The sequence below is a fragment of the Nicotiana tabacum genome, chromosome 12 (assembly GCF_000715075.1).
Source record: "Nicotiana tabacum cultivar K326 chromosome 12, ASM71507v2, whole genome shotgun sequence".
NCBI classification, from domain to species: Eukaryota; Viridiplantae; Streptophyta; class Magnoliopsida; order Solanales; family Solanaceae; genus Nicotiana; species Nicotiana tabacum.
Window position 1 is genome coordinate 3,293,451 of NC_134091.1, and position 21,793 is coordinate 3,315,243.

Genomic DNA, 21,793 nt, shown 5'->3' on the forward strand with positions numbered 1-21,793 from the left:
TGGAGGAGCAGAGAAAGGATAACATTCAAAAAGGTGCAATGGTGGTTTAAGATGGTCTAAAGAAGAAGGGGAAGACTAGAGCTCAGAACAAGAAAAAAGATGGAATTTCACTGAATGAGGAGACTGAGGAGAGCAAATACATGCCTGCTCTACCTTAACCACAAAAGCAGAGAAGAGAGAAGCTGGAACAACAATTCAGGTGCTTTTTAGAAGAGCTCAAGCAGGTGTGTGAATGTACCTTTCACACAGGTGCTTTCGCAAATGCCAGCTTATGCCTAAGCAAAAGTGGAAGAGACATCGGTTATCAAGCTGACAGAGCATTGTAGTGCCATCTTGCAAAATAAGCTCCCTAAAAATATGGAGATCCAGGGAGTTTTACTATACCTTGATCTTTAGGAAGTATAAAATTTAAAAATCCTTGTGTGATTCAGGTGCTTTTATTAATCTTAGCCTTTGTCTATTTTCAAGAAATTGGAGTGTGACGAGCACAAAACACCACTTAAATTATGCTCGCTAATCAAATATAGTATAGCATAATATATTATCGAGGGAGATGGGGATATAGACGGGGATGTTACGCACCATATTGGGGTGGGTGGATGAAATGGAGGTTAGCGCCAGGAGTCTTGTGTGACAAGAATATGCCACCGAAACTTAAAGGTAAGTTCTATAGAACGGTGGTTAGACCAGCCATGTTGTATGGGGCTGAGTGTTGGCCAGTCAAGAAGTCACATATCCAGAAGATGAAAGTTGCAGAAATGAGGATGTTGAGGTGGACGTGTGGGCACACTAGGTTGGATAAGATTAGGAATGAAGATATTTGGGAGAGGGTGGGCGTGGCTCCGGTGGACGACAAGATGGGGAAAGCAGGAGAAGCCTATATGCACCGGTTAGGAGGTGTGAGCAGTTGGCTTTGGCAGGTACAAGAAGAGGTAGAGGGCAACCTAAGAAGTATTGGGTCAAAGTGATCAGACAGGACATGGCGCGGCTCCAGATTTCCGAGGACATGGCTCTAGATAGGAAGGTGTGGAGGTCGAGCATTAGGGTTGTAGGTTAAGGGGTAGTCGAGCATTAGGGTTGAAGGTTAATGGGTAGTCGTGCAGTTGTTTTATGTTGTGTTTCACACTTTTGTATAATATTTGTGGTACTGATTTTCCATTTATTTGTTGTCTCTCACATTGTTGATATTATTTTTACAGTTTTGTTGTCTCATATCTATTGTCTCTAAGCCGAGGGTCTCCCGAAAATAGCCTCTCTACCCCCTCCGGGGTAGGGGTAAGGTCCGCGTACACTTTACTCTCCCCAGACCCCACTGAGTGGGATTTTACTGGGTTGTTGTTGTTATTATTGTTGTTGTATAATATCATATCCACGGGGATTGGAGTTAAACAGTATTCTCATAGTTTCTAGCTTAATCGCTATCCAAGAGAATCAACAATTGACATTTATGTGCTTATTAACTAAAAATTTAAAGCTATTAACTAATGACAGTCAACACAAGGAGTAAGCAAAGAAAGATATCAATGGGAGAAAATAGATTTTTGATAGGATGTGTGCAAGATAATTTTATGGGATTTAACTCTAGTTAATTCACGTCTAATATTCAAGTGAATCACTAGAATTCACTCAATTAGTATTTCAAACGTTTAGTAGAAACTCCTCTCTCGATTAAGTCTCAACCTCACAATATGAACCAATTTAAGCTCGGTAAAGATATGCAAGAACGCATAATGGATTGGTCTTTAGGAGAACCTCTCTCGATTATCCTCCTAACTAGGTTTAATCAATGATTCAACTAGCCTCTTTCGATTACTAAGAAAAATTAATGAACTCAACCAACAATATAATGCAAAGATATCATAAGTTATGCCTCTCTTGATTACATGAACAAGTGAATATAGATGCAACAATTATATCATCCAAAAATGCTTCAATACATAAAGCTAGAGTTATAATCCACAAATAAATACCAATACACCAATTCCATCAAACCCTAATGGAAACTACTCAATAGACATGGAGTAATTCATCACAAATATAATAAAAATATAGGAAAACATAAATTCAATCCAAACTCGGGTCTTGAGTGAGGAATGAATGATTAAATCCTCGTGTTTTTGCTCCTCCAACTCCTCCTTAGCCTCCTCAGGTCGAATATGTGTCAAAAGTCCAGAAAATAATATTTTTCCATGTATTCATACCAAGTAGGTTGGCACAGACGAAACCACTTCTCCTAGCCGAAATAGGATATTGGCTTTGTAAAAATTGCACGGATGCGCTGCATGGGGCGACGTGCCATGCGGAGCATTAGTGGAAATATTCATAGAGCTAACATTTAGCATGAAGTAGAATTTTGCACAGCCGCGGTGCCCCACGTGTTGCTCCACGCACCGCGGCTATAGGATTTTCTCAGAGTGATACTTTTACTCGCTTTTTGATATCTGGATGTGGTTCTCGACCCCCGAATGCGATCCCAGATTAATCCTTTGGGCTTTTACTCAGACTTCAAAGATCCAATTTGCTCGAATTAGTTCTGTAACATCTACATCACTGGGGATCACTCCTACAAGGCATAAAACACACAATAAGTGTAAAACACTAGCGATTAAAGCCCAAACACAATTAAAGTGCAGTAAATTAGAGTGTAATAAGTGACTAAAATACGAGATTATATCCCACCATCGACACCCCACACTTAAACCATTGTTTGTCCTAGAGCAATCAAACTACACTTTATAAAGACACGACCTTTTTAAACAACTCTCCTAACTCATCATACCAAGAATATTTAAAAATAGATTAAATACAACAGACGTAACATCTTCACCTCAAGATTTGACTCACAATCACCACACATTTTTCACAACCCGCTCACTTACTCTAACACAGAGGTCAATGACATTACCTTTCCTTCATGAATCGAGTGCCCTCACACAACAATAGAAAGTAGTTTCGTGCACAATAAAATTTAAGAACAATCAGGAACTCAAGATAGAAAGAAATCGCTCACTCTCAGAAACAACATTTTATGCGACAAAAGACGTACCATAAGCTTGCCCGTAGTGTAATACTTTACTAATTTGAGATTATTCTGTCAATGATCAAGTAGAACTTTAATTAGTTGTAATGTAGGTTGCGGGACGGATAAAATACATATAGATATAGGAGTGACTACACCTCCTTAAGCAATTTTAATACATACAATTTAACATTCAAAACCCCACGCTTATGTCAAACCATCATTTCACATTCACATCAATATATATTAACTCCCGACTTCTTTAAGCACAATTGCATCAAGATTTACCACTATCAAGGAATATTTGCACAACAATACAACATTTTTTCTTTCTTTTTCAATTCAAGTGTCTCTTACGTTTTCAAAACATTGCACCTTTCTCTTTATTTCAATAGTTTCACTCAAAAGCCAAACTAACACCCCACACTTTGATTTTTACAAAGTTCATAACAAATTCAAGTGCTCATGAGAGGTGAAAAAGTTCAAATAGATGGTCAATTCAATCAAATGGGTAAGGCTTGTAATGTGATTGTCAAAGAAACAGGATTACAGGCTCAAATGGGTTAACTAAGATACATAACAATTAGTTGGGTGATAACATATAATTGGCTCAACAAAGAAACGCATATATCACTTCCAAGATTGAATACAACTACTATTTCGCTTTGCAAACACATGTTTCAAGTCATATACATCAATTGTAATGCACAACATAACACAAAACCGCACAAACACATGACACATAACTCACTCAGGATCGAACTCATCAAGATACTCTAGTCAAAGCAGTTAAGCAAAGTTAAGATCATACAAATAAAGATACTTATACAGAAGTCAAAAACTAAGCCTAAGCGTCACAACTAAAGCACTCACTATTCTCAAGGCATAATAAAGTCAAGAGATATTGCTTCCAATTCGAGACATAGCATAAGGTTTCCTACTACTAACAAAAATAAAAACTAACTACACCCGGTTCAAAAAAAATCTTTGGAAAAGAACCGCGACCCAGAGAAAAACTAAGGGGGAATTATTACATTATCTAACAAAAGAAAAATTTTTTTTCTTTTTTTCTTCGACTTTAATCCCTCAAGAAACCTATCGATAGTATCCATCGTCGAGAAAAATCAAAAAAATTAATTTTTTTTTTGTTTTTTTTTTAATTTTTTTCTATCTACTAATACAAACAAAATACATACATACATACATACATACATACATACATACATACATACATACATACATACATACATACATACATACATACATACACCCCATACTTTAAGTTGTGGCATGTCCCTATAACACACAACTAAAAAGCATAAGGTAAAGTAAATTTCCCTCAACATCTAGTCGGGGTCTGAGTCAAAGTCGGGATCCATTTCTCGCACCCGAACCAATGCAGAAAACTTCTTCTCAGCCTTCTTGGGGTACACCTCACACTTATCTTTCTCATTTACTGCAACCTTTTTCTTTCGAGCGCTTCACTTTCCATTCAACATTAGCAGCTCATTTTTCCTTTTATGCCCCCTTTTCTACATCCATCTTGAAAGTCACTGTTTCCTCACCCACTCTAAGCATGCGTTTTCTTTCTTATATATCTAATATTGCTCTTTCCATTGCTAAGAATGGTCTTCCTAGGATGAGGAGGATCTCCTTGTTCTCCTCCATATTCAGCACTATAAAATCTATAGGAAATACGAATTTATCCACCCGAACTAAGATATCTTCCACTATCCCCTTAGGTATTAGAGTCGTTTGGTCTGCCAGCTGCAAAGATATTAGTGCAGAACTTATCTCTCTGATCTCCTTTTCTAGTTTCCTGTAAATAGATAGAGGCATTAGATTAATTGAGGCACCAGAATCGCATATAGACTTATCAAAATTAATAGAGCATATAGAGTAAGGTATAGTAAAACTCTCTGGATCTTCACACTTTTGTGGGAGTTTAATTTTGCAATATCGCGATGCAATAATCTGTGAACTTGACCACTGAGGTCTTTTGTATCTTCCTCGTCTTTGTTAGGATCTCCTTCAAGAATTTTGCATAAGCTAACATTTGTGAGAGCACTTCTGTGAATGGTAAATTTACATGAACCTATTTCAGCATATCTAGAAATCTCTCAAATTGCTTGTCCAACTTTTCTCTATATCGCTTTTGAGGAAAAGGTAAAGCAGGCATGTGCTCGCTCACATCATGTTCCTCCTTTCTTGAAGTTTCTCCCTTCTTCTTTTTCTCAGCTTTCATCTGGCCCTTCTTCTTCTTATCACCATCACTTTTCAGCTGCTCCTCACTTTTTTAAGGTATCACATCTTTTTGGATCGGAGTGGGATCTTTTAACACTTTCCCACTTCTCAAGGTCACAACATTCACTGTTTCTTTGGGATTTCTCTCGGTATTAGCGGGGAGAGTTCCTGGAACCCTCTCAGATAGTACTATTGTAAGTTGCCCAACCTGCCTCTCCAGGTTTCGAAAAGATGTGACCAATTCTTTGATAGTTGTTGCATAGGTGTCCAGCCTCTCATCTGTCTTGATAATGAATGCCTTTATCAAATCTTCTAGACTAGGCTCATTGGGTTGTTGAGGCTAAAACTGCGGTTTCGGCTGATTCATAAAACCCGGCGCTCCTTGTCCCTAAAATCTGGGGTTGTTTTGTTGCCATGCATTTGCGGTACCCCCAGGTGAACTCTATGAAAAACTAGTGTGCTTCTTCCCCATTACATTAAAGTTGTAATTTCCTAGAGCATTTACTTCCTCAGTTGAGGCTTGACACTCATGAGTAGGGTTTCCTCTTCCACATATATCACATATTGCATAAGGCTCACTTTGTATTGTAGCCAAGGTTAACTTCCTTATTTCTTTAGCCATAGCATCAAGTTGTTCCTGCACAGATGTATTAGCATCAACTTGGTGAACACCAGTTGATTTTCTTCATTCAGAACTCTCAAAAGGCCACAAATTTGCATCTTTATACAACTCATCAAGAATTGTAACTATCTCCTCTGGAGTCTTCTTCATCAACGGACCTCCAGTTTCATTACTCAATGTTCTATATGATGTCGGTGTTAATCTATCCCAAAAGTCCTGGAGTTGCTTCCAGAGTTTAATTCCACTATGTTGACACTTTCGCACTATCTCATTAAACCTCTCCCATGCTTTAAAAACACTTTCAGTCTCTTTTTGGCAGAGTTATGGATTTCTCTTCTAAACTTGCATGTCTTAGCTGATGAGAAATATTTATCAAGAAATTTTCTGGTCATCTCATCCCATGTTCGAATTGATCTCGTGGGAAAGCTTCGAAGCCACTGCTTTGCATTATCTTTGAGTGTGAAGGGGAATGCCCGTAAGTACACCGCATCTTATGACACTCCATTGTATTGAAAGGTATTCATAATTTCCTCGAAGTCCATTAGATGTGTATTTTGATCTTCGTTCATCTTCCCTCTGAAGACACAATAGTTTTGAAGGGTTTGAAACAACCCTTGCTTCAACTCGAAATATGTTAGCTGCAATTGGAAGTGGTCTCACACTTGATAAGTCTTGGTTGTAGACCGGTCTAACATAATCTCCCAGGCCGTGGAGGTATATTTTCGAACTTGTCTGCAGCCAAGGGTTGATTTTGAGCAAGTCTCCGAGCCCTCTCTTCTTCATATATAATCTGTGCATCTCTAATAGATGCTTCCTCAGCATCCCTTGCAGTTTTTTCTCGTTTTTAGGCTGCCTCTCTTGCAACCAAATCTACAATCTCATCACCATCTCTAGCCATAGTTCCTTTGGTTGAGGATTTCCCAAACTTTTATGATGTCTCTGTGAGATCTTTTTCCTTCCTCACCTGGCATATTTTTTTTTCAATTTCTGGCTCGTATGGTAGCACTTCTTCCCAGAAGCTCGAGTCATGCACCACTCTTAACTTGTAGCCTGTGCACAGTCAAAGAACACCAAATATAAAAAGAGAAAAATATAAAAAGAAAAATTTTTGAATTAGCACTACAAACTATTTCAAACACTATTGATTGCTAATCTCCGGCAACGGCGCCAAAATTTGACGAGTGCAAAACACCACTTAAATTATGCTCGCTAATCAAATATAGTATAGTATAATATTGTTTCCACAAGGATTGGAATTAAATATTATTCTTGTAGTTTCTAGCTTGATTGCTATCCAAGAGAATCAATAGTTGACATTTATGTGCTTATTAACTAAAATTAACTAAAAATCTATAGCTATTGACTAATGGCAATCAACACAAAGAGTAAGCAAATAAAGATATCAATGGGAGAAAATAGAGTTTTGATAGGATAGGTGCAAGATAATTGTCTAGGATTTAACTCTAGTTAATTCACGTCTAATATTTAAGTGAGTCTCTCAAATTTACTCAATTATTAGTTCAAACGTTTAGCGGAAACTCCTCTCTCGGTTAAGTCTCAACCTCACAATATGAACCAATTTAAGCTCGGTGAAGATATGCAAGAATGCGTAGTGGATTAGTCTTTAGGAGAACCTATCTCGATTATCCTCCTAAGTAGGTTTAATCAATGATTAAACGAGCCTCTTTCAATTACTAAGAAGAATTAATGAATTCAACCAACAATATAATGCAAAAATATCACAAGTTATGTCTCTCTCGGTTACATGAACAAGTGAATATAGATGCATCAATTAAATCATCTAAAAACGCTTCAATACATAAAACTATAGTTATAATCCACAAACAATTATCAATACACCAAATCCATAACACTAACTAAAACTACTCCATAGACATGGAGTAATTCATCACAAATATAATAAGAATATAGGAAAATGTAAATTCAATCTAAACTCAGGTCTTTGATGAGGAAGGAATGATGAAATCCTCGTGCTTTTGCTCCTCCAACTCGTCCTTAGATTCCTTAGGTAGAATATGTGTCAAAAGTCTAGAAAATAATATTTTTCCATGTATTTATACCAAGTAGGGTCGGACCCAGACGAAACCACCTTCTCCTAGTCGAAATAGGACATTGGCTCTGTAATAATTACACAGGCGCACCACATGAGGTGACGCTCCATGCGAGGCATTAGTTGAGATATTCAGAGAGCTAACATTTAGGAGGCAGTAGGATTTTGCACAGCCGTGACGCCCCACGCGCTGCTCCACGTGTCACGGCTGTAGTATTTTCTCATAGTGATCCATTTGCTCACTTTTTGATATCCAGATGTGGTTCTCGACCCACGAATGTAATCTTGGCTTAATCCTTTGGGATTTTACTCAGAATTCTAAGCTCCAATTAGACCGAAGTAGCTCCATAACATCTACATCATCTGAAATCACTCCTACAAGGCATAAAACATACAATAAGTGCAAAATACTAGCGATTAAAGCCCAAACACAATTAAAATGCAGTAAATTAGAGTGTAATAAGAGACTAAAATACGATATTATAGCCTACCATCAGAGTGGAGAAATCAGGTCGATACTTGTGTCCTTGTAGCTCGCGGATCAGACCACCATCATACCTAAAAGAACCGTTGAAGATGTGCTAGTTCGGGTAGACAAATTTGTGTTCCCTGTGGACTTCATTGTGGTGAATATAGAGGAAAATAGGGAGGTCCCTCTGATTTTAGAAAGACCATTCTTGGCTACGGATTAATCTTCAAAATGGAAAGAGAAAGAGGGGCCTTGAAGGAGCAAACTGGAGAGAGTCAAGCGGATAAGTGCGGGAAGGACGAAAAGAAGCTCTTAGCATGGATTTGTGCACCGGGTCGGGCATGCAAAGGAGATCCCGACTTCGATTCAGATCCCCACTAGATGAATCAGGGAAGTTTTCTTTACCTCTTGCCTTTTATTTGTGTGTCATGGGGACATGCCACAATTTAAAGCGTGGGGTGAGGAATATCTAGAACTTGCCATGTGTGTTTGCAAAGTGAAATAGTAGTCTTGTTCAGTCTAGGAAGTGATATAGGAATTTCTTTATTGAGCCAGATATATGTTTTTACCCACCTAATTGTGATGTATCTTAGCTATCCACATTGAGCCTGTAATCTTATTTCTGTGGAAACCACACTACAAGCTTGACCTCTTTATTTGAATTGTCTATTTGTTTTAATCTTTTACCTCTTGTGAGCACTTGATTTTGTTATGAGCTTGTAAAAGCTAAGTGAGGTACGGTCGAATTTATGAGTGGAACTATAGAAAAAGGAGAAAGGTTCACTGTTTGAAAAATTGTGAGAGCCACTTGTAGAGAATTTAAAAAAAGATAGTTTGATTGAAAAAGAAAAAAAAATGTAATCAAAACTTAGAAAAAATTAATTTCCTGCTAGTGGCAATTCTTGTTTTGTCTGTGCTTAAAGATATTGGGAGTTTTATGCTATTATGTATGAAAGTTGGGGTTTGGTTTAACATAAGTGTGGGGCTTGAATTAATAATGTATATGTATTAAAGTGCTCAGGGAGGTGTAGTCACTATATCCAAATCTATAATGCTCGTCCTACAACCTACATTACAACCAAATTAAGTCCTACTTGATCCTTGACTGAATAAGCTCAATTAGTAAAGTATTACACTACGGGCAAGCCTATGGTACGTTTTCTGCGGTGCATGAATTTTACTTCTGAGAGTGAGTGAATTCTTTCTATCTTGAGTTCCTAATTGTTCTTGAAATTTATCATATAGGGAACTACTCTCTATTGCTTTGTGAGGTCACATGATTTGCAAAAGTAAGGTGAATTCTTTGACCTCGGTGTTAGAGTAAGTGAGCATGTTGTGAAAAATGTTTGGTGCTCTTGAGTCGACTCTTGAGGTTAGGATGTTATGATATGGTACTTAGTTTGATTTAAATAGTCTTGGCATGATGCGTTAGGGAAATTGTCTGATAAGAAGGTCGTCTCTATGTGAAGTGCAGTTTGATTGCTCGAGGACAAGCAATGGTTTAAGTGTGGGGTGTTGATGGTAGGCTAGAATTCCGTATTTTAATCATAGTTTGTACTCTAACCGCTGCATTTTATTTGTGGTTGAGCTTAAATAATGGTAATTTGCACTTATTACGTGCTTTATAACTTGCAGGAAATGATTTAGAGCAATTAAGATAACTTGGAGTTAATTTAAACAAGTTGGAGCTTTGAAGTCTGAGTAAAAGCCCAAGAAACTGAGTCGAGATCACGTTCGGGGGTCGAGGATCAAGTCTAGATGTCAAAAAGTGAGAAAACAAAATTACTCTGAGAAAATTGCACTACTGCCCCGCGCCATGCGTAGCGAGGCGCATGGCACTAGTGCAAAATTCCCGCAGAGTGAAAACATAGGTCTTTGAACTGCTCCACTAATGCCTCGCATGGGGCGGTGCATGGAACGGTGCGCATGTGTGATTTTCTCACAGTATTTGTTCTATTTCGGCTTGAAAATGGTAGATTCATCCGGACTCATTCTTGCATGGTATAAATACACCAAAAAGACATTTTTGAAGGGACTTTTTTGACCTTGGAAGATTTGGGAGAGCATTGGAGGATACAAGACACGAGATTTCATCATCTTTCCATCAATTCAATATTGGAGTTTGGATTGTAACGTGAGATTGATGTTTTCTCATTCTTTAATTATATTTGTGATGACTTTCTCCATGATTATGGAGTAGTTTCCCTAAGGGTTTAACGGATATGGTGTTTTGATAAATATTTGTGGATTTTAACTTTAGTTCGTACCTGAATTCGTTTATAGAGTTTTGAATTGTTGTAACTTTATTCAGTAGTTTATTTAATCGAAAGAGGAATATCTTGGTGATTATCTTTGCATTATTTTTTTTGATTAATTTATTGATTCTCTTAAGTAATTGAAAGAACTTGTTGAATTGTCGATTGAATCAAGTTAGGAGAATATTCGAGAGACGTTTTCCTAAGGATCAATCCATTAATGCATGCTTGTATAATTCATAATGCTTATATTAGTTCATCTCGTAGAGTTAATATTTAATCGAGAGAGGAGTCCTGACTACAAGTTTGAACTAATCATCGAGTGAATTCGTGAGAATCATTAGAATATTAGAGTGAATTAACTAGAGTTAAAGTCCCAAATAGCTATCTTGCACCTATCCTGTTACGACCCTTACTCCTCACATTGATAAGAAACCAACTCTGTGAATCTCTACTTCCTTATTGTCAATTGTCAATTGTTTTACTTTAGTAGTTAACGTAGTTCATAATCACTTAACTCAAGTGTTGATCCTCTTGAATAGCATTTAAACCATAAATTACTCAAATATTGTTTAAATCCAATCCCTGTATAGACAATATTTTACTACACTATATTTGATTAGCGAGCATCAATTTCGTATTATGTTTTGCGCTCGTCAGATTGCAAGCCATGAGAAGCTACTTACAAAGGAAAGATTACATAGGCTCAATATACAAGTGGAAAGTGACAAATGCTGCTTATGTGAGGAAGGAACCAGGGAAACTCAATGTCATCTGTTTGTTGAATGTAGATAGATCACTAAAGCATAGAATGCATTGACAACCTGGACAGGAATACCAATACAGAAGAAAGGAGTGATGCAATGTATACAGTGGATAAAAAGAAGACATTGGAGGCAATTCAAGAAAGAGGTTCTGGCAACAACATGGGGTGGGATGATTTATCATACATGGCAAGTGCGAAACTGGAAGATTTTGAGAAATACAAATATAAATACAAGTTTTGCTATACAGATTCAGAAGGAGATAAGAGAAAGGATAGGATTAGTGTAACACTCAAAAAAAACTAGTAAATGTTATAGTTTGATTCAAAAGTTATGTAATTAGTTTGGGGTTTTCTTGATAGTTTTAGGTCTGGATGCTCATAGAACCCTTCCTAAGAGGTGGCTATGACACTAGATGCTCCTGAGTTGTATAAAGTTTGTTGTTAATGGTAATTTCATAGGTTATTACAACAACAGAAAATGGAAACTTACAACTTTTAATGAACTATTACAGATCAAATATATTATATTATTGATTTAGAGAATTATAGTTGTGAAAAGACTAATGAACGTAAAATATAAAAATTTGTCACTTTACTTTCAGATACTACAACCCCACGATCCAAAACAATTTTAGCGCCTAATCACCGGTATAAGCTGTTCAACTTGGTTTGGAAATTGGAATACTCAAATACTTGGGCTTACCGGTCAGTGCTCAAGTCCAGTCAGGCCCATTACTGGCCCAATTTTTTTATGGAAGCCCAATTAAATGTGGGCTTGGGCGCAAAGTTCGGAAGTTTTCCTAAAAACTTAAATAGATAGCGTCAAATATTATTTGGATTTTTGTTAAGAATATATATAGGGAAATTTTCATAAAGCACTATCTTTTAGTAGTAATTAGCTATTTATAGATACCATTTGCTATATTACGGATTATAGATACCTTTTATATGGTTATAAGATGTATTTGATGTATTTAAGCTATTGTATTCATGAATACAGTAGCAAAAATAGGCGTGAATCAGGGAAGTCCAGCTAATCAGTTGTTGTACTCGATGTTATTCGACTGTATTCATGGAGTGAAACATGGTATTACAGCTGGACAGATTATTGTATTCGACTGTATTCACGGCGTGAAATAGGGGATTACACTGTTTTTAAAAGGGAAAGTGAATCAATTAACATAATAGACTCCTAATATAACTCAACAAACTCAATTATACACATCAATTTTGTATTTTCAGTTATAAAAAAGATTCTCAATCGAAAAATACCCCAAAAATATAGCAATCTTCAGAGAAAATATATAATACATCTGAATACATAAATTATATTAATTAAAAAAACTTATGAATACATTTATGGCATATAGCGAGACAGTGAATACAAATGAAATACATAGAATATAACGGGATACATTGAAATACAATGAGAAAAAATGACAATGACTACAATGAAATACATGGAATACAACTAGATACATTGAATTACAATGGGAAAAAAAGACAATGAATACAATGAAATACAATGAAATACATGAAAATACAGCGTGATACATTGAAATATATTAACATAAAATCAAGTTGCTCAGCCCCAAACTCTGTTGTCTTTGTTCAAGAACAAACCCTAATTTTCGGCGAATCTGCCGTCGAGCAAAAACCCTGAATCTCACTGTTCCCATACATCAAAATTACAAATGGGGTCACGAACGCTGTCGGCCATTCCATGGGCGATATGAAAACTCAAATCTCTAACTCTGGTGTGAGTCATTTTCATCAGTATAAGAAGATGCAGGAGAAGTGGGAAAAAGTCCAAAGTTTGAATTCCATCAGTCAATTTCGTCCTTCTAATCTCGCAAGTGCAACTATACTCTAACAATTCTCCTACTACAAGAGGAGAAATCGCAAGCGAACTAGACAGAGAAGAGGAAGAGAATCGAAAATTTTAATGGGAAGGGAGAAGAGAATGGGATGTATCAAAGTAGAGAAAGAAAGAAAATATTATAACTGATTAGCGTATTTAGTGGATTAGGGCTAGGAGGTAACCAAAATTAAATATTTTGCTATAAACCTTAAAAGGTATCTATAGAATATAATTTTTTTTTGGTATTTATTTAAAATAAATAAGGTGTTAACCTTTGATAGGAGGTAAAAATTCCATATATATATGCCCAAGTTTGTACATCATGTCATTTACAATTTTGAATTAAAGAAAATAATATTTAAATATCTTATGTGTAAATGGCATCTTATGTGTAAAAATAAATCTCATATATGTAAAACAAGAGATAAAGATTATAAAACTAAAAATAAATTTGTAAAGAGCCAAAATTTCTCAATGCATTGATATGTATTATTCTCAATCCAACCACATATTTAGTAATACGCATTGCTACGTGCCTTATTAAAAACCTTATAAGGAAAACCATATGGGAAAAACCTTAGTAAGGAAAAAAGAGTGCATCGCGTATTTTACTCGCGTTGATGAAAACCTTGTTTCAAATATCTGAGTCTCCGCATTCCAATCTTGTATACCATCTTCTCAAAAGTTGAGTTCATAGCGAATATTATCCACCACTATTTCAGATCGATTTAAATTAATCTCATCAAACCAAGAAGTTGTTACAAGTCATTTCATTGAGTTCCTTGCAACTTGCCTGCATCAGCTGCTTGTAGAAAACTTCAATGGAGTACTAAATGGATAATCTTCTTCAGGAAGATTATCTACAACGGAGTGATAAATGGACATCCACAATAATATTTTCATTACACTCCCCTTTGGATGTTCATTATTATGTGCCTCGTTAAAACCTTACTCAATGGGTGCACTTTGTCCATGTAAAAGATTTTTAAGACCCTTGTTGTATAGGCAGATTGATGGATAAAGATCATGTCTACTAAATGTTCAATTTGCAGACCAAGACAAAGTTTTGTCTTCCCAAGATCTTTCATCTCAAATTCTTTCTTAAGATATTCAATTGTCTTTTGGAGCTCTTCTGGAATTCCAACAAGATTTATGTCATCAACATAAACAGCAAGTATAACAAATTCTGAAGCCATTTTCTTTATAAAAATACATGGACAAATAACATCATTTATGTAGCCCTCTTTCAGCAAATATTCACTGAGGCGATTATACCACATGCGCCCAGATTGCTTTAAACCGTACAAAGATCTTTGTAATCTGATTGAGTACATTTCCTGAGATTTTGAATATGCTTCAGGCATTTTAAATCATTCAGGAATCTTTATAGAGATTTGATCAAATGAGTCATATAGGTTATGACTCGCATTTAAATGGCATGACATCTTCAGGTGTCTGGACTACTGGTTCGATCCTCACAATATTTTACAGTATTGTACATTATATTGTATCAAATATATCGTCAACGATCATTTTGCATCGGTTCGCAAGCGACATAACTTATTGAGATCTTATCACTTCTTTTATTTCCAGGTACCTAAACTTCTTCTGGAGTTTCATAAAATGTTATGTCCTGGGCTCTTCTAGAACTCATTTCCTCCTCATTATGATCATTTTGATCATTAGCTCCTTATCATTTTTCAAGGATTGTTACCTTTAGAATCGATTGGTCTACCACACTTCATGCGTACAGTAAACTTTATCCTTCAGGAACTTTAAATTTTAATAGGAGCATTTGCAGCAGAAATATGATATTTTATTTTAGATCAGCAAATGCTTATGGCATTTTACTTGAATTATCTTCTAAGTGAGGATCATATTAATGATAATTCGATTCATATAGCATATTTTTCAGCTGTTTATTCCATCCCCCAAATGTTAGAAAAACTAACATATATCCTCAATCTTTTTTGGGAAACATATCTTTGTGCATTGTGGTAGAGAAATTAATCATATATCACACATCAAAAGATAGTAAAAATATTTAGATTCTGATCCTAAACCAATTGTGAGGGGAGGACATATCATATATTATTGGTCTGATGCATACAAGTGCTGCTATATGCAATTTAGAAAATCTTAGACCAACACATGAAGCTTTGTTCTCATAAGCAATGGTTTAACCATTAATAGGAGGTATTCAATGCTAAACCAGCTTGGATATAAACCAGCATTATCAAGATGAACTGTCTTGATTTCATAATCTGAAAGTTTTGCTCTTAGTTGAGAAAAGCAATTTCAAATGCCAAACTGCAGGTTGACAATGAACACACACGTAACCATCTTATATATGCATCTATAAGTGGTTCACATGATAGGTGAATGGGCCCATATTCACCTTTATATATTTCAGAATCAGGGATCTTAGTCCCAACTTTAGCTGGTATAATCAATTTATTATGAGAACAAGCAACACAGGAGAATTCTTGAAGAATCTTCTAGTTCTTCAGTATATGCTTATCTGAATTCTCAAATAGCTCATTTAAAAATGGAAAATGAAAACTTCAAGTTTATCATGGCATGCGCTATCTTTTAGTAAACTTCTGGTTTACAATGGCACAAACTTTTGCATTAGTAAACTTCTGATTTACTGCGGCTACTTTTGTATAAGTAAATTTCTGATTTACTGTAGCTGCTTTTGCATTAGTAAACTTCTGGTTTACTATGATACATGATGTAGTACAAATTGAATAATAAGGCGAGTAACTTCTCACATACATATTTACCCTCTATGATTGTGGAAAACACGAAGATTTTCAATCATTTGTAGTTTGAGTATGATTGTCATTTGTATTAGTAAACTTCAAGTTTACTACAACATGTGTTTTGACCATAATCATATAATATGAATGACATATTTATATATAAGCTCTTCAAGAGCCTTCATTCATTATCCACAATCTAATATTTATCGGATACTACTGGTGACATATGTCTTCTAGACAAACATATAAAGCTTTTGATAAATTTTGTACTACCAAATATTGCTCAAACACTTCTGGTGTCATGAGAGAAAATCATAATCAAATAGGCAATACAAAGCCAATTCTAAATTTATAAATGACGAAAATCAAGAATGTTAATATTCTACTATTAACTTCGTGACAAATATCTCTTTCAAGGAGAAATACCATTAACATCTAAATATTTTGTATCAATGCGGCAATCACATAGTCATTGCGTCCTTTAAGATAAGATACATGAGTTGTTATTTCCTTCGGGGAACTCAATAACTAACCATAATGTACTAATGTGGTTGTAGTAGAAAGCATTCTACAAGAATACTTTTGCCTTGGAATGATATTTAATAAAAAAAATCAAGATATTTTACGTACAACGGGTACGTGCGACAATGATCCTTATGCCACAAAAACAAGATTTATATCCTTTTTTATTCTACCTCTTTAGGAGGTGAGTTGTGGAATTTCTTATTCACTCCACGGAATGAAAATGTGCTTCAAAAATAACTTTGGATAGCTTATTATTTTATTTAAGCACAAAAAGACACACTTTCATAATATTTTCCTGCTTCAGAAGAAAAATTTAATTGTTTTACTACTTAAGGAGCAAATTTAAAATATGAAATATTGAGTATATATTCTCTCAATCATATTACCTCTTCTGGAGGTGAATTGTAATATATTTACATCAAAAGCGCGTTCATATTTACGAGCTTTATTAATATTGTCACATTCACTTCAGGGAATGGATTAATATTTATCAAAAGTTCTCATCCTTTAGGGAACGGAAACATAATTATTTGAACGTACATAAATTACACCAAATCGTGTGATGGCTTAGAACCTCTTTTAAAATGTTGCTACTTTAGGAGCAAATCGAGGCATGCAAGTAATATGGAGAATTTTTTTTTCTAACTTATCTTCAATTGTACCCATAGAAAGCCTAAATTATCACTTCTGGTGATTATATGCATATACCACTTCTGGTGGTTAACAAAATTTAGTTACAATGAGATATACAAAACATAACCACTTCTGATGGTTATATATTTCTTGCAAACTCTGCTGGAGTTTAAGTGGATCTAACAATGTTATCCACTTTATAATCCTTTATTATAATAATTAGGATGAAGGAAATAAATACCAAAATAGGTACTGTATATGTAGCATATAACCAAGCAAGCGATGATAAAGATATTAAACCAAATATAAACAAAAGGCTCAAATTACTTCACACAAATTTGGTCACTTCAGACGTAAGTGATATCCACATGTTTACCGCCAAGAAGAAAAGCTCACCACCTCAAGGATATAATCTGCTTTATGATGCTCGGAATGAACAAGATCTACCACGGATGTAAGAGCATCGCCATACATCGGAGATGAACACTGAAATAGAAATTAAATTTGAAGTAACAGCTCAAAATAGCAGAGTCTCGTGCTGATAACGTGTTATAAAATAAAGACTTTAAAGTAAAGAAATCAAAGATAAGTATAGAGAGATATTTATTATTCAACTTCAAATTCATGCACATAATGAATTGAAATCTCCTCTATTTACGGAAGAAAGGAAGCTATTGTGTAAGTTGCTACTGCAAGCTGCTACTGTAAGCTGCTTGTAAGTTGTTACTGCAACCTATTGTGTAAGCTGCTTGTAAACTTCTCTAATATATACCAGGTATCATCCATAATATATATTTATAACAACTTCTCTATTTTCTTGTAAACTTGTCTTTCTTTTTCAGCTCGCGATATTTTCCACTTTCATTTTTGATGAACTAGTACTATTAAAGTCGGCAACCCAACAGTATATTAAAAAATTTTCTTGCTTCATTTTCGTTACAAGCTCAGACGCAAACATAAAGTCAATAAAAATCCGAAAAACTTCAGTAATAGCCATGGAAACTCTCACGTCTTACTCCCCTTCTCTCTCCATCTTTTCTCCTAAATCCAAAGACCTTCCTTCTTCTGTTTCCCGTAAATTTGTCAAGTTTTCCGTTTCACGTAAAAGTATATTCACTAAACTTTCTCATATTTTTTCATTTATTATCATTGTTTATTACTTCTAACACAAAATTTTTTTGTTTATATTTTTTTTCAGATAATGGAAATGAACCTGATTTTCAATCGGATGCCATTGACTGCACCAGCATCGTTCCAATCCTCAATAATCCTACTCTATCCAAGGTATTTTCGATCGATCTTTCTTAAAGTTGTAACCTTTTTCGATTTTGTCGGGTTTGCCCGAAATTGTGGTAGTTTTGGGGATCTTGATTGGTGGGTCTGCTCTATCCAACGGTATTTTTGATTTATTATAATTAAAGTTGCTATCTTTATTTGATTTAGTTGTTGGGTTTCTATGAAACTATGGTAATTTTTGGGTTCTGATTGTGGGTCTGCTCTATTAGAGGTGTTTTTGATTCATCAACCTCAGAGTTCCCCAGTTTTTCCTTCTCTCTCTCTCTCTCTCTCTCTCTCTCTCTCTCTTTTAATTTGTTGAGTTTTCACGAAATTGTTGGTGATTTTGAGGTTTTGTAGGTCTAATTATTTAAGGTAATTTTGATTCATCTCTCTCGAATTTCCTTTTTTTTATTTGATTTAATTGTTGGGTTTCCGCAAAGTTGTGGGGATTTTTTCCAATTGGTGGATCGTGCTAGAATGTTTTTGAATAATCATCCTCAAAGTTCCGTTCTTTGTCTAAATTCTTGTTTTTACGAACTTGTGGTGAATTTGGGGTTACTAAAAAAGAATAACGATAACAACTACACCTCAGCCCCTCACAAAGTTGGGGAACGATCATACAAAGGTTCCATTAGGGAGTGAAATAGAACATGAAACCGTAACCTCCCAGGCGATGGGAGGAGTTCATTTCTCATCCCTGTGTCCATGAAGTTTAAATTGTTGGGTCTTTAGGAATTCGGGGTTCTGATCAGTTGGTTGTTCTGGGATTTTTTACCAGGATGCTGCGATGGGTTTGGTCCTTAGTGCGGCTAATGTAAGAGGCTGGACTACTGGCTCAGGCATGGAGGGGCCACCCGTGCCTGCTGGTTCAGATTCTGAATCCAATACAGACCAAATTTCCACCTTCCCTTGGTCACTCTTTACTAAATCTCCACGAAGGCGTATGCGTGTGGCCTTTACTTGCAATGTCTGTGGCCAACGTACCACTCGTGCCATCAATCCCCATGCTTATACTGATGGCACTGTTTTTGTCCAGGTACTTGACTTACAATCACCTTATTACCTCTATTGAGCCTGTAATATATGGTACTTAATTTGTTTGGTTTCTTGTTTTGGCAGTGTTGTGGATGCAATGTGTTTCACAAGCTTGTGGACAACTTAAACCTGTTTCATGAGATGAAATGCTACGTCGGCCCCAACTTCAATCCGAATCCGGACAATGATATTGGCTTCAAGTATTTTGATTTGGATGATGACAACAACGATGGCATCTTTCCCCTTTTGTAAGGTCTGGTAGAAGGATGTGTAGAGATTAGTGTTATACATTACATTGCTTCTATTAGGCAATTTCTCTCCTCATGTGACTGTAAATAACAAGTATACCCTGTTAATATGTCTATGTTAATAATTGAATCTGTACAAATTGAAATATGAATGTCCAAATGTCTAATCTTTGTTGATCTTAAATCTTTCGAGTTCTATTGTGGGATTTGTTTGGATGAGGGGCTCTGTGCTCCTTAATGTTTTTAGATTTCACATGAGTTTGTGCTGCTGTTATTCTTATATGTGACGACTTTGTTCCGTATTTTCTAATCAAAGCGTCTCTTACGATTATTCTATCTATGCTGTTTGTTTTGTGCTTGGACATCAAAATTCCAGCCAGTTTTGGCTTTTGTTTTCATGTGCTTGCTAACTCTATAGTTTCTTTGTGTTTTTTGGTTTGAAATTATTCACTATGGTTGGTTGTGGTGAACATGGTGGGGATTGTAGGGGGGAAGTAACAAAAAGATGGGTACTGATTATCTCCGTCGAGTATAAGAGTCAGATAATGAGGTAAAAGTAGAGCATATGACATCTTCATTGTCCCTTCAGAACTAGACTGTTTTCCTCCCCCTTCCTTCCCGTTAGCTTTTACTGCGCAAAGCATAGCAATTTTTTATCTCTGGACTGTCATACCAGAGTTTATGTTTTTGCTGGTCCATCTTGGCTGTATATGCCTGATGTGATCTTGAGAAATCGAGAAGTATATGGTACAGAAAGGGTGAAAACAACAACATTGCTTTTCTTGATTGAGAAAATGTTCTCTTAAGTCTTGTAACTGGGTTGGAATGAAAAGCAGCTCTAGATGCAGCGCTTTTTGAACTGGAACTTGTAGCTTTTCTCTTACAACCTTAACTTAATAAAAGACGGAGCACAACTGATGCTTGATGCAGCAGTTGCTTATATTAGGGAATCTTTTGGATAAGGAACTTCCTATCTAGAATAGAAGATTGCTTGATTTTGGTTTTGATTGAAGGAACTGTGTTACTGGGCACTTCATTTTAAGGCCAACAGTGGCTTTTCCTACTTACCCTTTGGTGACATGGTCTGAGGTTTAGTATCCTTCGCGCTAACTCTTCCTTACTTTTACCATAGGAAGAAGGGATTTTGTAGTGTTTCATCATATTTGAGGGAAGCAGGCGAGGAAGATGCGCTATCTTGTATGTATCTCATTGTTGCCATAGGATTGTGTAACAGTGGAATTCCATTAGTTGCCTTGCCTCTGATCCAAGCCATTGCCTCTAATTCCTCCTCCTACTCTGTTCTTCAGAAGTTACATGATTGGGGGTTGTGGGGGGGGGGGGGGGGTAGAGTCTCCTCATTTGTCATCACTACTATTCTCTGAAGGCTTTTCAAAGGTACAAGAATATATGAAAACACTCTTATCATGCTGTAGATTATCCTTTTGTGCTATGTCCCTTGGGATGAGCATGTAGAAATCTGATTAGATCATGTTGTGCTTGGCCATGCTACAAGGGTGCATGCGCACACACATATATGTTTGATAACAGTTGTTTGGACCAGCTTGCAACACACCTTAGCTATTTCGCTATTTCACTGGGTACTCAATGTCTCCCATCAGTACAAACACCCGGGTGTTTATACCAAACTGTATCAATTAATCATGGTTAAGTGATTTTATTAGGTGAAAACATGTATTAGTTAACCATGACTAAGTGAGATGAGTCTATTTATAAACACATGTTTGTGCGCGTAAGTTTTTACTTATAGGGAAACCCTTACCGATCAATTGAATGTTACTGACCGAGATTCGAGAACAGTGAACTCAAAAACCTAGCTCCGCCTCCGGTTTGTCATACATGTCACGATGTTAATTGGAAGAGCACTTAGATGGCAGAGGCCTTAAAGGATTATACCAAAAAACTACTTAGTGCAATTGCAGTACAACAGGAGTAAGGGCAGTACGTTAAAGTACCCAACAAGAAGCATAAATATGAGTATAAA

The 21,793-nt window shown here is 36.0% G+C and overlaps 1 protein-coding gene across 1 annotated transcript; it reads left to right on the top strand.

The window, feature by feature from the left end:
* The first annotated feature begins 18,057 nt into the window (after positions 1 to 18,057).
* On the top strand, positions 18,058 to 19,975 carry LOC107811440 (uncharacterized). The gene is made up of 4 exons (XM_016636366.2): positions 18,058 to 18,337; positions 18,429 to 18,514; positions 19,287 to 19,544; positions 19,628 to 19,975. The coding sequence occupies exons 1-4, from the start codon at positions 18,226 to 18,228 to the stop codon at positions 19,793 to 19,795; spliced, it is 624 nt and encodes a 207-aa protein (XP_016491852.1). The 5' UTR covers positions 18,058 to 18,225; the 3' UTR covers positions 19,796 to 19,975.
* The last annotated feature ends 1,818 nt before the right edge of the window (positions 19,976 to 21,793 follow it).